Source organism: Giraffa tippelskirchi, chromosome 13 (genome assembly GCF_054371585.1).
Source record: "Giraffa tippelskirchi isolate mGirTip1 chromosome 13, T2T-mGirTip1v1.2.pri, whole genome shotgun sequence".
Lineage (NCBI taxonomy): Eukaryota > Metazoa > Chordata > Mammalia > Artiodactyla > Giraffidae > Giraffa > Giraffa tippelskirchi.
In genome coordinates, this window is record NC_137287.1 from 96,716,218 (window position 1) to 96,733,941 (window position 17,724).

Sequence of the window (17,724 nt, forward strand, 5' to 3'; positions counted from 1 at the left end):
GGACCTACCCAGGCCTGCTGAATTAGAATCTGCTTTTAAACAAGATCTCCAGGGCAAGTCTGTGCACATTACGGTCTATGTTGGTGTCATGCTTAGAACTGTCTCAAATATTTTATTGATATCATCCTGTATAATTATTGGTTGTATAATTTTGTATTTCAATGATCTGAAACTAATTGTTATGCTGGTGTGGGGGAAAGCGTTTTTAATTTTTTCTCTATATGATTAATCAGATGTCCTGATATCTTTTATTGAGTAAGTGGTCCATCATTTCCCTACTGGGGACATACAAAGTGGGGGAAAAAAAAGCAAACTATCAAAGCAAATGCATAGGACGATGTTATATTGTCCAAAGAAGAGATACTACAGAAGAAATGAATGGCACTCCAAAGAGAGCCATCTGAGCTCTGATGGAATGAGCACAAGATTGACAGCCTGGTGGAAGAAAAATGTGCGTCAGGCACAGGCCTGTCCTTGAACAGAAAACAACCACTGGGTGAGGTGGGGGCATAGGTGAGAGGTGGACACAGTACCCACACCTTAGAGGACAGGCCCAGGGTTAGCAAACCCACAAGGACAGAAAGGAGGTTAGTGGGTAGGGAGTGCTAATGGGTATGGGGTTCTTTGGGGTGAAAATATTCTGAACCTGACTGTGGTGATGGGATGTGAATACACTGCCCCCGAAGGGCACACTTTAAAAGGATGAACCTATGTGGCATGTGCACCACACTCACCACTGGCCAGTATTCGCGGCGTGCATTGATTACAGGAGCGCTGCCTGTTCTAGGACAAAACCGGGCACCGAGTGTATTTATCTACCTGACTGAGTTTTCACCTAGGCACAGACTGCTTCGTCACACATGTACTTTGGGCCGCTGTCTCACCTCTCTGCTGTTCGGACGCACAGAGCCCTCGTGTCCCGAGAAGGGGCTACCCGCACAGCACCCCGTGGATCCGTGAATTCGAGGAGGTGCGTTGCTTGGAGAGGCACCTGCGCCCCGATACCCAGCCAGGCCCCGGGCAGTCTGCTTCCGCGACACTGGACTACAGTGGTATCGACTCGCGGACACGCGGACCCAAGTGGTCCGGCCCCGCAGACTCTAGACCCCCGGCGGCCCGGCCCGGCCCGGCCCCGGCCCCGGCCCCGCCCCCGACCCGCCCCGCCCCCGACCCGCCCCCGCCCCGGCCCCGCCCCGCCCCCGGCCCCGCCCCGGCCCCGCCCCGCCCCGGCCCCGCCCCGCCCCCTTCGTGCCCTCGACCTGCGCGCGCAGCCCGGGAGGTGGAGCCGCGGCGGGGGCGGGGCGGGCGGTTGGCGCAGCCGAGCCGCGGGGCGGGGCCGTGGGGGCGGGGCGGGGCCGCGCCCGGGAGGGGCTGCCGTTGCGAGCTGGTAGCGCAGGCGCGCTGCGGCCGGCGGTTTCCGAGCCCCCGCCTGCCCGGCCTGGCCCCGCCGGCCCGCCCGCGCGCCCCCCGCCGTTGGCGCCGGCATGTCGGGCCCCGGGCCGCGGGAGCCGCCGCAGGCGGGCGGGCCGGCGGGCCCCGAGGGCGCGGACGCGTCGCTGGGCGAGGCGGGGCTGAGCTTCACGACCACCGACCTGAGCCTAGTGGAGATGACAGAGATCGAGTACACGCAGCTGCAGCACATCCTCTACTCGCACATGGAGGCGGCGGCGGCCGACGGCGAGCTCGAGACGCGCCTCAACTCGGCCTTCCTGGCGGCGGCGGCGCCCGGCGCGGCGGCGGGAGGCTTCGCAGCGGCGGGGGGCGCGGCGGCGGCGGCGGCGGCGGCGGGGGGCGCGCCGCCCGTGTACCCGGTGTTGTGCCCGCCCGCGCTGGCCGACGGCGGCTTCGCAGGCGCCAACCAATGCCTGGGCCACATCGACTTCCAAGAGCTGCGCATGATGCTGCTGAGCGAGGCAGGCGCGGCTCCTGCTGCCGAGAAGACGCCGGGCGCCGACGGCCCGGGCCCGGGCGCACCCCGGCCCAAGGCGCCCGACGGCGCCGGCAAGGAGAACGCGGAGGGCGCGCCCGAGGCGCGGGCCAAGTCGGCGGTGCGCGTCCGCCTGGAGGACCGCTTCAACAGCATCCCTGCCGAGACCCCGCCCGCCCCGCGCGGCGGGGAGCCTCCGGAGCCCGGCGTGGCGCTCAACAAGTGGGTGCATCCCCCGGGGAGCGGGCCTGGCCAGGTGCGGGTGTAGACCAGGGTCCGGTGCAGAGAAGCACTAGCCTCGATCTGGGTGTAGATCAGGCTCACATGCAGAGGCCATTGGCCTCCGTGCAACTTGCATCATAACAGGGAGCAGGCCTCAGAGGGCCTGGGGCCGACCTGAGACATTGCATGCTCTGCGAGCAGGTGTTGCGTACACACCCCACAGCATTTCCTTTATGGTATGCACTCTGTCTGCGCCTGCACATGGAAGAGAGATGAGTTAAGTGCACAAATGCTCCTGAGGATCAAGGCTTTTCCCCAGATCGCCTACCTAAATGTCAGGAGAGGCCTCCGCTTCCCCTTGCTTTGACTCAGGCTTGGGCTGACCTCACGCTGTGCAGATGCAGCCGGTGGAAGGAGAGAGGTCATGTTGTGAGGCTTTGAATGAAAAGCAGCTTCGTCCTGCAGCCAGACTGACAGCTCACAGGCACTCTCCCAGCGACTGCTGGAGGGGAGTAGCCTGTCCGCTGGGGTGTCTCTTCAGCTTTCTGACTGTCCCCACCCTGTAGTTTTCCCCCATTTTGCCCATAGTCGTCAGATTTTGGAGGATGGCAAAAAAAAAAAAAAAACCCACCAGAAGTGGGATGGGAAGGGAGTTGTAACTGAAAGATGACACACAGCTTCACCTTCCATTGTGAGGAAGATAGTTTGAACTTGTCCCCTACAACACTAGTGGATAATTGTTTTATAGAGATTTCCATGATGAGGGGCCTTTCATGGTAACAGATTCGAGTTAGAATCTGTTATCTAGAAAATCTACTGTTAACCACGGGAGTGTGATAGTAAGTGATTGTGGTGTTTCAGGAAACTTACCCACCACACACACTTCACGTGTTTCTGGGTTTCTTTTGTCTTGGCAGTTTGGTAACTCTTATTCGCCATCCATCCGAACTAATGAATGTTCCTCTTCATCAACAACAAAACAAATGTACAACATTAGTGAAAAATAAAACTGCTGCTGCAACTACTGCTTTGCAATTTACATACCCTCTGTTTACTACAAATGCTTGCTCTACTAGTGGAAATTCTAATATTTCACAAACACAGGTAGGGAAAATAATTTGTAAAGCTTTGCTCTTTTATATTAAGTGGATAAATTGTATTTTAGTTAGGTCCCAAGGATTTTTATTTTTCTTTTCATTAAGCTCAATAGCATTTTAAAATTGAGAGTATTTATGTGGTTCGGGGATATTTAAAAATCCTTAAAAGTTCTTCAAGTTCATATGAATAGTTTTGGTGTTATTTCTGTTGAAGTGCATTTTATTTGTGCATAGAGAGGAGATTGTCGCATGTTGATAAAGTTCTTATTCATTTTCTCCAGAGTTCTAGTAACTCATGTTCTATACTTGAAACTGCCAAGCATCAGGATATTGGATTGCCAAGAGCATTTTCTTTCTGTTATCAGCAAGAAATTGAATCTACTAAGCAGACTTTGGGTAGTAGAAACAAAGCTTTGCCTGAGCAGGTTTGGATTAAAGTAGGAGGTAAGTGATAAGGCAGAAGCTGGCAGATGCTTTCTCTTCCTGCCTGAGCTTTGCCCTTGATGTTGGGCAGGTTTTTTTGGCCATGGGTGGGAGAGGGGGGAGGTGGTTTATAAACATACGAAATGATCTTGGAAGTCTGCTTGCATTTTAGGAACCCTTCCCTCTCTCTGCTTTAGTCACCTCACTTTGAACATTCATACCAATTTTGAACATCGAGTTTATACTTGGCCTGGAAATGTTCAGTTTAGAGGCTGGTTTTTCTTAACAGTGTGATAGACTTATGTACATTTTTCATTACCTTCAAGTTGCTGACAGATGTAAAGTTTTTTTTTTTTCATACTTCATGAATGAGGCAGGAGTCTGAAATCCGCTCAGAGATTTTAGGGGACAGCCTGAGCGGTGGTGGTTTAGTCGCTCAGTCGTGTCCGACTCTTTGCGACTCCATGGACTGAAGTCCATCAGGCTCCTCTGTCCATGGGATTCCCCGGACAAGAATACTGGAGCAGGTTGCCATTTCCTTCTCTAGGGGATCTTCCTGACCCAGGGATCGAACCCACGTCTCCTGCATTGCAGGTGGATGCTTTACCAGTAGCACCACCTGGGAAGCCCTGGTGGGGACAGTCTGCAGATGGGCAAAGGATTGAGTTGGGAGCAAGAGGCCATAAGGTGATTCAGAAAATTTTAGACATAAAGAAACTGCTGAAGACAAACTTTGCTTACCTCTGACGTTAACTCTCAACCCATTTTTCCTGGGAAACATTCTTTTTCAAGTTATCCAACAATAACACAGCTCATACAATGTGCTTTCTGAGAGCTGATGGAGACAGGATGGTGATGGAGTCCTCCTGTTTTCTCCCACATCAGTGATTAATTTTTCCTGGTCATTGTGACGTTGTATGCGAGAGTATACGTTAACATTTGTAAGGTACAAAGGTTAATATTAAAATAGTTCCTGTACTGACTATTCAACTTAAGAAACAAAACATCACCAATACTTGTGAATTCCTCTCTATGTCTTTTAAAAAGTTATCCCCATTCTGAACTTTGTGTTCGGCAATTCTGTCAGTGTAGAAGATTTGGCTTTATATGGCACCTTGGGAATGCTCATCATCACCACTTGTATTAGTTAGACCCCTGTTTGACGGAAAATTGACATGTTTGTGTAGCACAAGTCACAGCTATGATGTGATTACTGGTTTTGTGGGGGGAGGGAACCTCATTTGTAAGGTGAAGGCATGTTTAACCCTAAACCACTTAGGTTTTGTCCTATTCTGAGCATTGCAGTTATAGTATCAGTTGTCATTTTAGAATAATTGCATATCAAGAAAATCTTTTGGAGAAAATATTTCTGGGTTTAAAAAAAACCCCAGATTCCATCATGAATATCAGGAAAATCAAACAGCTTCTTGGTTTCTCTATTTAAGGATGACAGTTAAAATGCCTCTTGATTTAAAAGAGAGACCTTTGACAAGCTCTGTTGATCACATAATACTCAGTGTGTTTTAATTTAGTTTATGTTCAGTTTTATAGTTTGAAGCCTGGAGCTCTGTGCCAGCTGCCCCTGTGGAATTTTTGAGGCTTCCTGTTCGGTTCTGTGTGCTCCTCACCCATTCATATTTACATCCTGGATTGAAAATACTGAAAAATATATTCAGGATTTACAAGGGTAAGTTAAGAAAAACTGAAAAATTAAAATACCACTTTTTCCTTCTTTTGCAAAGAAGAAGCGCTATGTAAACAAGCCATAAATAAGAGGAATCGGAGTAGGATACGTCAGTTGGACACAAACGTAGAACGAAGAGCCCTTGGAGAGATTCAGAACGTGGGCGAAGCTTCCACGGCGGCGCAGGGCGCTTGGCAGTCGGCAGAGTCGTCCCAGGCCACCCTCGGTGAGCAGACCCAGAGCGGGCCGCAGGGGGGCCGGTCCCAACGCAGGGAGAGGCACAACCGCATGGAAAGAGACCGAAGGTAAGGCCTGAACGTCAGCAGCATAGGGTTGTCTCAGACGCCAAGCAGGTAGCAGACAGCCTTTTGTAGAAAACGGTGGTGTAGCTATTTCTGTATTCAAAGGGAGAGAAAGCCGGCAGGAGTCAGTGGCCACTGTGTTTTGTGAGGTGGAAGTACTCACGACAACCCCCAGGCTTGATGATTCGCTGGGAACACTCGTGGCTCTGGTTTATTTTGGACAAAGAACCCAACAGAGTCAGCAGAGGCGCGTGGGGAGACGGCCGGGGTACCAGGCATCAGCTCCCAGGAACCCCTCCCAGTGGAGCCACTCAGGATGCCTGTCACCCCCCAGCCGTGGGGGTGTGTCCCCAGCCAGGAGAGCTGCTGAGAGACTCGGGGCCCTGGGATCCTACTAGTAGGGGGCTGACTGTAGGGGCCTTCCTTACCGGCCACAGCCAGATCCCAGACCCCCGGAAGGAGAGCTGGTATTTGACATAAGCCGTGTTGTTTGCACCCACAGCTTAGTCACAGGGTGGTGACTGGTGGTGGTGGGATCCCCCAAATCTGAGTTTCAAGGTGCCGGCCAGGGTCACTGGTCACTGGGTCACTCAGTTTTGCTGGGTTCTTCTAAGAATGTTGGAGAAGGAGGAGGTTACAGCTTATGTGAATTGTTTTATCTGTTGATTTTATTTGTGCAGTTTTGCATAGATCCAAAGGTGGTTACATTTTCCATTGCAGCTGGGTTTTTACATGATGATTCCCTCACATATAGTTAATTAACTTAGTCATTTGTTGAGTACTGTACCAGTTTCTGTTTTAGGCTCAGGATAGAGCACTGAGCAAGACATACATTCATCTCTGAACCTACAGTGTTGGGCTAAGGTAATTTATTTCTTTTTAAAGGGAAATATTAAAGCTAGGCAGCTAGATACCTTCCCTAAATATGTGTCCACACATAACTGAACTCACTGTTAATTATAATGGGCATTGTTCCCACTCTGACATGTTTTTAATAAACATTTACTGAGTACCTACCATCAGACAAAAAGCCTTTTACTTACTACTACCTGTTGACAATGAAGGTTTGAATTCTTCCTCTGCCATTTCCTAGTTTAACAACCTTCTTCTTGTTCTTCTCCTCTCCTCCTAAGTTCCTCGTGTATGAAATAGGTGTTTGAAGTGGGATGCCAGCATCAAACAAGCTGAGATATTGGGCCTGGTGCCTGTGGTGAATTCCCACTGTTACTACCTTACAAAGTTTCCCTTAAATTCTGAGTGTACACATGGGAAGATGAGCAACAAGGGCCATATTGTATAAGGTGTTCCACATCAGCTCGTGTAGCACTGAATGTAATACGTGAAAGTGAAAAATGGTCTAAGAGTAAGGCTCCAGTTATGTAAATCATCCCCAAGACCAGGTTTGGGGATATTACCAGGCTGGTAGTCTGTCTGTGTCCTAAATGAACTGGGACCCCTTGGAGAATGAGTGCTGTGAATCCTAGCTTATGTGAGCTTCTTGACACCTAGTGGGCAGGTGAATGCCTATTGAGTGAAAGAACATTCTGCCCAGAAGAAGCACATACACAGTTTTGCTTCTGGTTTTGGGACTTTGGGTCCATCCTTGCTCTAGAGGCTTGAAGCTGGCCCTTACACTTGGCCCAGGAGAAGTAAAGAGGGGAGACTGTCCAGGGAGTGCGACAAGGCTGAGTTGGCCCCCAAAGGGTCCTGGTGCTGCAGAGGGGATCCTGGGTGGGGAGGAGCTGCTCTTAGTTCTCAACAGCCCAGCTGGGAGCTAATTCCTTGAGAAACACAGGCACTCACTTTATTCCCTTGTTCTGTGTCAGCTTTTCGATGCGATTAATTTGGGTTTTGACCGTAGGCGCAGAATCCGCATTTGCTGTGATGAGTTGAACCTTTTAGTCCCGTTCTGCAACGCCGAGACCGATAAGGCCACGACTCTGCAGTGGACCACAGCATTCCTGAAATATATTCAGGAGAGGCACGGAGATTCTCTTAAAAAGGTTAGTATCTAGGCCAGGAGACTTTCAATCCTGTAAATGGATCAGTATTGCTATTTATCCTTTTCCTCGAAGATGTCCCAAACTGTCCTTTGTTTCCTGGACTTTAATATCAGATACTGAGTCCAGTATGAGTAACGCCCTGCTTGTTAATGATGGAATCATCTTTTATCAAAGTACGAAGCATAGCCTGGGTTTGTCCACTAACCACAGAGCATAAGACTGCATTGTCAGGGGTCAGCTCTGTACAGTGAATTGTTTGGGGGCTCAGTGAGGTTTCAGAGACTGGCCTGTAGGGTGTGAATTTTTGCCCTCAGAAATTGTTGTGAAAGGGATAAAGCACAAATATAAACAAAAAGAGGCGATTCAGTGTCAAAAATAATCAAACAGTCTGGTTATCAAACGTGTTGAGAAGGCAGAGCAGAGACACCCTTCGGCCTGGGTGATGGAAGACGATGTGGGGGCCTGCGGCAAGCATCTCAGTTTCTTGGTACAGCGAGCGCCTCAGCCTTGACCCTGTCTGTTTGGGCTGAGGAGCCATTGATACCCTGTGAGCCAGCTGGGCTCCCGGTGGGACCTGATGCTAGATGTTAGTGAGGGTCCCACCCACCCCCTTCCTTGGGGTTTCAGATGAGAGAATGTGCCCAGCAGTGGCTTCTGTGCTCTGCCTTGGGGGACCTTGGGTCCAGGTATCTGCCTCAGAACTTGAGGTGGGGGCGCATAGTTAGTGGAGAGCGCCCTGGTTTTGCTCCTGGTCCCGGCTGTCGTGCTGCTGTTGACCGAGCATAAGTCTAGTTGGAGAACTGAGCTGACATTGATGTAACGAACAGGGAACCATTTTAGAGAGAGTCTCCTGTGTCTAGATCCTGGGGGCCTGAGCATGCCTCGCCCACAGCCAGCCTCTCGGGCTGAGTGCTGAGAGTTTGTCTTCTCCATTTCCTTTCTTGTGCCCATATGCATTTCCATCTTGTGAGTTTTGTAATTTCATCAAGTTCCTTATTTTCATTGTATATTTTTAATTGCCTTTTACAGCCATTCCTATGTTAGATTTGTGCTAATTGGATCATTTATGGTTATTTATAATGTGGTTATTCTGGTTATTTTTTAACATTATTTTTTAGCGATATACTTGGTTTATTGTAATAAAATAAAGCTTTTATGTTTAAAAAAATGAATTTAATGGTTGGCTCTGTGTACCTTGTAAGTGGTGAATTATTATTCATATAATTGATTCAAATATGATGATGGTGTTTACAGCAACCAAAAGAACTTAACTGTCTCTATACTCAAAGATTAAATAGATTAAAACATATTAATTTTTGTGTGTATTAGGTTTCCTGAATATTTCTGAAATTTAATTACATGGGGTTTGTAAATTGTTTCTGGGTCGGATTACAGGACCCATCAAAAAACAGGCTGAAGTGATATCAGTAGCAATTTTGGGGAGAATTAGACTGGAAAATTCTAAACCTTTGTGTTATTACTGTTTCCTTAGTGACGTCCCCCCTTCCACTTACATGAACATTTTTGTTCTTAAAGGTAAAATACTTAAAAGTCTTAAGTAATTTGCCAAGATTATTTCAGTATACATCTCATCCCACAGCCCTTTCTGGATCACCAGGGAAGTCCAAGACTGCTTTTTAAGAATAGTATTTTATCTATTGCTCCTATTTCTCACATTCTGATCTGTAAAGATGGCAGTTTTTAACAACTTACTGAGACTTCCACTGTGACTCCTTATGTAGTCAAATTTTTTAAAATTCTGTGTTTATTTGGAAAGTACATGCATTCTCTGGTGAATTCTGTATGTTTATTAGGTCAAGGTTATGAAATGTGGTTCAGGCCTTTCTTGTCCTCTCTTGTCTGTCATACCTGTGGTTCCGAGAGCCTGCGTGGCATTTCCCACTGTGATTTGCCTGTCCTGTCTCCTTGGGACTCTCATGCAGCTGAATGTTGGGGCACCCCCTCCCACCTGGGCCCTGAGGTTTGTCATCCCTCTTGATTTCATTAACCTTTTGCCTTTAATTCTCTCCTCTGTCTGTATGGATGACACCAGTTTTCTTCCTCTTCCTAACTTCCTGATACAATTTCTTGACATGTAACTGTAACAATCTTTCTTTTTCCTACTAAAAATACAGATTTTATCATTGTCATTCTCCTACTTACAAATGTAATGTGAATATCAAGTTTGACCAGATATCATTTCAAGGTGTCTGATGAGTTGTAAAAATCCCTTCGAACTCAATTATTTCAATCAGGTTTTGTTGAAATAGACGCTAATTGAGCTAGCCAGAGTGATAGTTTACCTTTGGTGCACTCGAGGGCAGGAGATGTCCACTTGTCTCCCTCTCTCACTGTCCCTCCAAGTCCCCATGAGTCAAGTCCCAGGGACTGTGTGAGAGTCTGGATTGAGCTACACCTGAACTCTACTTCCAGCAGAACTATTAAGAATAAAGATGGCTGCCCAGAGGTAGTCTGCTCATTGTGTGACGGTTGTTTAGGAAATCTCTTGAAGAACTTTCTTACATCTGAGAAATGATGACTTCTGTTTAGTTCTTCTCAAACGTAAACTCTGCCTTCTCAAATATAGACAAATATTTTATAGTTGGGCTTGGGGTGTCAGAATACAGAAAATGATCAAACCATGGTTCATTTTATATTAAGAGCCACTGAAAACATTTTAAATATTCTGAAGAAAATTAGAGTATATTTATGTACAGATATAGCCTGTGAGCATAGGTGGTGGTTGCAAATGGTGGATGGCCTTGGTCGGGATGGCCGTCTTGGTCACCACTTGGTCGGGTGGCGTACTCCAGCAGCTCCAGATGACTCAGAAGGTAGAGCAGTGGCAGCAGACACAGTACTTACACTTCCCTTCATGGTCATGAATTAAGTTTAAATCTACTATAGTCCAGCAGCAAAAAGACAACACGATTCAAAAATGGGCAAAGAACTTGAATAGACATTTCTCCAAGGAAGATGAGCAAATGGCCAATAAATACATGAAAAGATGCTCAACATCACTAATGACCAGGGAAATGCAGATCAAAAGCACCTTAATGGATATGAGATACTAGTTCACACCCATTAAGTGGTGGTGGTGGTGTTCAGTCACTCAGTCGTGTCCAACTCTTTGCAACCCCATTGACTGCAGCACGCCAGGCTTCCCTGTCCTTCACTATCTCCCGGAGCTTGCTCAAACTCGTGTCCATGGAGTCAGTGATGCCATCCAACCATCTTGTCCTCTGTCGTCTCCTTCTCCTCCTGCCTTCAATCTTTCCCAGCATCTGGGTCTTTGCCACCCATTAGGTGTGGCTATTACAAACAAAATAACAAGCATTTGTGAGGATATGGAGAAATAGAAAACTTTGGGATTGCTGGTGAGAATGTAAAATGGTACAGCTGGTAGTTCTTCAAAAAGTTAAACATAGAATTACCATATAATCCAGCAATACCACTTCTGGGCATTGTCAATACCCATGAGAGTAGAAAATCAGGGACTTGAACAGGTACTTGTATACCAATGTTCATAGCCACATTATTCACGGTCACCAGAAGATGGAAATAATCCCAGTGGTGGAGATAATCCAATCAACAGGCAAATGGATAAGCAGAATGTTTCTACAGCCAATGGAATACTATTCAGCCATGAAAAGGAATGAAGTTCTGACACATGCCTCACAACATGAATGGACCCCAGAAATAGGATGCTGAATGAGAAAAGACACAAAAATACAAATACTGTATGATTCCACTTATATGAAGTCATCTGATTCATAGAGTCAAAAAGTAGAATGGTGCCAGAGGCTGGGGGAGGTGGATGGGGAGTTCGTATTTAATGGGGACAGAGTTTCAGTTTGGAAAGATGAGAAAGTTCTGGAAATAGTTACGATGGTTACACAACTTTTTGAGTGTACTTAAGCCACTGAATTTTACACTTATGAATGGTAAAAATGGCAAGTTTTATGTTATATATATTTTACCATAATAAAAATACATAAACCTAGACTTAATTGTGTAAGAAAGCTGTTCTTTAAAAAAAAAAAAAACAAACGGAAATGCATACATGCACAAAAATGGAGAGACTGGAATAATGAACTCTTGTGTCCCATAGCTAAGCCTCAGGCATAACTTCGTTTCACCGATTCATCCCCATCCTCCCACCATCACCAAATTATTTTAAAGTGTTTCCAGACGTCACATCACTTCATTTGCAAATGTATCTCTAAAAAGGAAATTTCTGGTTAAAAGCACAACTGCATCATCATCATCTTCCTTAATTTCAATCCCTGTCCAGATTTCTGTGGCTCACAACTGTTGTTTTACAGTTGACTTATTTGAGTCAGTATCCAAACATTGTGTTTGGTTCATAGCTCTTAAATATCTTTTAATATGCAATGGCTCCCTTTCCTATTTTCCTTACTGTTTTGTAATTGATGAGATTGGAAGTCACTGAACGGAATTTGGATCCACTTGCCCACACACGGTAAAGCCAATCTACAGACACCGGGTTGTGGTGAAAGAAAGGGGCTGCATTTATTGCAAGTGCCAAACAAGTCTGGGTGGCTTATGCTCAAATGACCCAAACTTCTTGTTTTGACTCCTGCAATAAATGCTGCACTTTTGTTTACCACAACCTGGTGTCAGTATTGGCTTTACTGTGTGCAGGCGAGTGGACCCAAATTCTGTTCAGTAACAGATTTTGGCACCCAGTGGAAATCCCATCTGGGTCACCAAAAATTGTTAACAAACCAAACTTGGGTCTGCTCACCCATGTGCAGTATTACATGTCATGATTAGTTATACTCTGTGACAACATCAGAGAATTTTTTCCGTATAATGTTTTTCATGTAATTTAACATACTAAATAATGTCAATTAGTTTAATATTTCCTCCCTGAGATGCCTCAGGAGTCTTCTGGAAAACTCAGAGTCAGCTAGAGAAGAAAACTTACAACCCGTTATCAAAAGCAGCTCAATATTCCAGGAAAACTTTGCTCCCTTAACAGAGAGAGAAAACCACATCGAATGTTGCACCACTTTACTTCTAATAGCAAACTTCATTTACTTAATTCATCTCAGTTTAATCTGAGCCCATCTTGACCACACGCAAAACTCTTTCCTTAAGATTCCTTTTCCACAAACCTTCCATCACTTTCTGTATCCATATTAGTTTGTCCTTTATTTTTGCCCATTCAGAAACAACAAGCTCTGGGACAAAACTATTCTCCCTTTACTCCCTGAACAAAGATATTTCCATTTTTTATATCTTCTCTCACTGACAGAGTATATCCTACTTGCTTTACACATTGAAATCCTTCCCTTACTACTTTTAGAAGCTTAATTACATATGTATTACAATTTTAACCCTTAACAACTTTAGTGAAAACCAAGAAGCAAGTAATTGAACTGTTCTTTACATCAGCATGGGCTTCCCTGATAGCTCAGTTGGTAAAGAATCTGCCTGCAACGCAGGAGACCCCGGTTTGATTCCTGGGTTGGGAAGATCACCTGGAGAAGGGATACGCTACTCACTCTAGGATTCCTGGGCTTCCCTCGTGGCTCAGCTGGTAAAGAATCTGCCCGCAATGCGGGAGACCTGGGTTTGATCCCTGGGTTGGGAAAATCCCCTGAAGAAGGGAAAGGCTACCCACTCCAGTATTCTGGCCTGAAGAATTCCATGGACAGTATAGTCCATGGGGATCACAAAGAGTTGGACATGACTGAGTGACTTGCACTTCACTTACATCATCATGTTTTGATTGGCAAACATACAAACACATTCTGTAACCTCTAAAAGCATACATTTTCCTACAGTTTTTCAATTTAATGTGGTACAGGACATGTGTCTAATAAGCCTGAGCATCTTTAGTTTTTTTCTCAAAGAAGATGAAAGAAGGTGAACTTAGGCTTGTCCAGTGATGAGTGTTAATGCTCAGAAGATCTGAACTCCTTGTTTGGTACCTGCAGCAAACACCGCACTTTCCTTCACCACACTCTGGTGTCAGTAAATTGGCTTTACGGTGCATGGACGAGTAGACCCAGATTTGGTTCAGTGACAGTTTCGGTGACCCAGATGGATCCTGTCCAGCAGATGCCTGAGCACCTTTGTCTCAGGGGCAGCTCCAGGCCCTTGCCACCAACTGGGCGTCCTTGGCCCATGGCACTGGTTTTTCTGGTAAAGGAAAACAAGGTGCTCACATTGGTGGTTTGAGACATCTTTGGTAAGTAATGGAACTGGTGTGTGGTGACACCAGAGTATTCTTTCCTATCATGTTGACTTCAGCTGCAGCGGAGCACTGATTGGGATTTTCCCTTTTGGACTAAGGCTTGGTCGTGTGGCTTTGTCTCTGATGGCCACTGGTTAGGAACTCCCTCTTTTGAGCCTTGAGAGACTGGTTTGCCTTGACTTGTTTGTTTGCTTGGTATTTGACAACACTGTGCTCTGTGCTCTGTTCTATCTTGTAGTCTAGGGTGTATTTTACAAAACTGGTAAATGTTCAACTATGCTTCTATAAAAAGAAAAGTGATGTTTTTTTAAACACCCCATGGCCACAACATTCTTCATTCAAACTCTAGAGAAAATTAAGATGAAACTTTTGAAATTCTAAAACTGGTTCTTTTTTGCTTATCAGTTAGAGAAAACTGGCTTAGATATTTTCTCAGTATCATGACCCTCAGAGATCAAAATATTCCTAGGCGAAACCCTAAAGTTATAACTCTTACCATGTTCTTGAAATGCAGACACAACTCATATTGCCTGTGACTTTAGTTGTGGGTTAATTAGTAGAACTACAAATCAAAGGGGGAAGAGAGAAAGAGCCTTTTTAAAATCAAGTAAATTCAGCTTATCCCAACTGTTATAAAGTCTTATGTTTGCTGGGTGAGTTGCCATGACTCTGGTGGTCACGATTTCCTATCTTTTCATTTGCATTTTCTTTGTTGTTAAAACAGGAAGCCTTTGGGAACTCTAGGGAATTCTTGGACTTCACCTTTTGTTTTTGTCCTGCAGGAATCTTGTTCAATATGTGTGTGTGTTTGCATTTGTCTTGTGTGTAAGTGTACCAGCCATGGGAACTCAAGCTCATTTCTCAAATGCAGCCTATTGGGGTACATTCTCCAGAATTGGACTGCTTTCAGTCACAAACCAACAAAATGTACAAAAAAATGATTTTCCTTTGTAATATGGCCTGGCCATAATACTCTGTAGATTTAGGGAAAAGATGGCTTGCTGATAGATACCTTAGTTTTGCTACTATTATACAGCTTAGGGCAGTTTTATAATAGAGATGGAAAATGGGATAATAGTTATAAACTGATAAGTTTTGTATTGAAATACAAGCTGTGTGATCTCTGGATGGATAATGTCTGTATAATATTATCATAAATAATAAAATAGAGATAAATGGGATAAAAGCTTTCAGATGAACTCTTTAGGAATAATTATGTATTAGTTTTTCCAGATTTTGGGGAACTTGAAACTAGTTTTGCTAAACTAAGTTGTGTGACAGAAATTCATTAAAGGTCTAAGTCATTTTTCATTAAGATAAAATACTGGAACATTGATTGCTAGACAAGTCTGAGTTCACCTTTTGTCTTCTGAGAGAGAAAAAAATCTTAAGTTATTTGGGCTTATTAGACACATTAAATCCTGTACCACATTAAATCGAAAAATTCTATCATAGGAAAATACATGCTTTTAGAGGTTACAGAATGTGTTCTTAAGTTTGCCAATCAAAACATTCTGATGTAAAGAACAGTTCAATTACTTACTTCTTGGTTTTCACTAGAGATTAAAGTTTTTAAGAGTTAAAATTGTAATACATATGCAATTAAGCTACTAAAAGTAATAAGGGAAGCATTTCCGTATGTAAATAAAGTAGGATATTCACTCTCAGTGAGAGGAAGATAGAAAGAACGGAAATATCTCTGTTCAGGGGGTAAAGGGAGAATAGTTTTGTCCCAGAGCTTGTTGTTTCTGAATAGGCAAAAATAAAGGACAAACTAATATGGATACAGAAAGTGATGAAAGGTTTGTGGAAAAGGAACCTTAAGGAAACAATTTTGCATGTGGTCAAGATGGGCTCAGATTAGACTGAATTGAATTAAGTAAATGAAGTTTGCTATTAAAAGTAAGGTGGTGCAAGACTCAATATGGTTTTCTCTCTCTGTTAAGGGAGCAAAGTTTTCCTGGAATATTGAGCTGCTATTGATAACAGGTTGTAATAAGTTTTCTTCTCTAGCTGACTCTGAGTTTTCCAGAAGACTCCTGAGGCATCTCAGGGAGAAATATTACACCAATTAAGATTATTCAGTATTGTACATTACATGAAAAACCTTACATGGAAAAAAATTCTCTGCTGAAGTTGTCACAGTGTTAAGTTCTCACAACATGCAAAGTCTCATGTTGGCGAGCGGGCCGAAGCTGTGGCCTGTGGGACTTCCCGCCTTCTGCATCTCACGGACCTGTATCTTTTGTTTCCTGGAGGCCTATGAGCCTCGGGTTGTCTGCTTGCACCTGTCTTCTCCTTTTGTGAGCTTGAGACTGATGCAGTCATTAAAACTGAGGCCTTTTCTAAAGCATTTAGAGGTAGAATGGCATTAACTTGACCCCCAGCCAGTAGGATACTGAGGAGTCACCTCAGTCTGGCCATCGCCATGCCCAGTACTGAGCACTTAGCAGCAGTGGGGTGGGGACTGTAAATGCCCCTGGCGGGAGGGGTGCGTAATGGTACACGGGGTCTGTGTGGGGTGGTGGAAAGTTCTGGAAATGGAGAGTGGTGATAGTTTGCACAAGAGTGTGAACATACTTAATGCTACTGAATTGCACACTTACAAATGGTTAGAACGGTAGAATTTATGTCTGTGTTACCACAATGAAAATAAAAAATACGGGTGCTTTTTTGAATATCAGAAGGATTTACAATATGGTCTGGCATTTTGAGGATCTATTGGAAAATGAAATAAAAATACATGTAAAGGTAACCGAGGAAAGTGTTTGAATCCCCATCTTTATCCCCTTACAAGATGTGACATATGTCCATGACACCTTAACTATATGTTTTGATGTAGTTTAGCTCTTAATGTCAACCTTTTGTGTTTTTGAAAATAGCAGTTTTCATGTCTGTGCATAAAGTACATTGATGGTCATGTCTCAATTTTAGGAATTTGAGAGTGTATTTTGCGGTAAAACTGGCAGAAGGCTAAAGTTGACCAGACCAGACTCCTTGGTGACGTGTCCTGCGCAGGAGAGTCTACAGAGCAGCCCAGCTATGGAGATCAAGTGACTGGACGTGAACACTGGTTCCTGGGCAGTAGACGGACGCTCCTTTATGACACGCAAACATTACCTTGGACCCTAGACTTCCGCTCTGATAGTCTAACTTGAGAGGGACGTGTCTCAGCTCATGGGACTCTAATGTGGACTTTGAAAGCCCATTTTGTAGAAATATTTATCTAGAACAAAATACTTACCCATTACTGTCCTCTTAGACCTTTTGGGGATGAAGACATCTTGACAATTAGTAATTTTTCAATTATCTGTCTGATTCCATCATGTTTTCTTAACATGATAACTTAAAAAAATTAACATCCTTTGTAATTTCTTTAGTCATAAAAGGTACATTGCTTTTTACTTATTTTATTTACATTTTAGATATGCCATGTTAGCAACTAGAACGAGTTAAATTGTTCTTAACTGTAAGTAGTTTGGAAATTTTATTTTTTTTGTTTATCACTTCCCCTTGTAATGATTTCCATCTGCACCAAACTGTATTGCAAAATGCAGTCCTCTTTCAAACCTTTTTGCTGGACATTTTCCAGAGACCTCCTTTAAAGGTACTTTTGCCCATAAATGAAATATTGTCACAGTAGTATTGCTTCAGTGCCCTCATTTTCATAGTGAGAGTCATTACTTTCTGTGTAATAAACTGTAATGTTTGGAACTGAGTTTTTCAAATGAGTGGCTTTATTTGTTACAACAGATAATCCCAGTAGGCTTTAGTGCAATACAGTCACTTTCAATAAATACTGTCAATGGAGATAGTTAAAAGTTTGTGCACAAAAGAAGC

The 17,724-nt window shown here is 44.5% G+C and overlaps 1 protein-coding gene across 3 annotated transcripts; it reads left to right on the forward strand.

Moving 5' to 3' along the window:
* The first annotated feature begins 1,376 nt into the window (after nucleotides 1-1,376).
* TCFL5 (transcription factor like 5) lies at nucleotides 1,377-17,602 on the forward strand. 3 transcript variants are annotated; one of them, XM_081557712.1, is made up of 7 exons: nucleotides 1,377-1,431; nucleotides 1,518-2,149; nucleotides 3,067-3,253; nucleotides 3,528-3,690; nucleotides 5,412-5,658; nucleotides 7,517-7,658; nucleotides 16,819-17,602. In XM_081557712.1, exons 2-7 carry the CDS (start codon nucleotides 1,608-1,610, stop codon nucleotides 16,939-16,941), a joined length of 1,404 nt encoding a protein of 467 aa, XP_081413838.1. In that variant the 5' UTR covers nucleotides 1,377-1,431; nucleotides 1,518-1,607; the 3' UTR covers nucleotides 16,942-17,602. The 3 variants fall into 3 exon arrangements, with proteins under 3 accessions (XP_081413838.1, XP_081413836.1, XP_081413837.1); XM_081557710.1 differs by having other exon boundaries at nucleotides 1,377-2,149; XM_081557711.1 differs by having other exon boundaries at nucleotides 1,377-2,149; nucleotides 5,415-5,658.
* The last annotated feature ends 122 nt before the right edge of the window (nucleotides 17,603-17,724 follow it).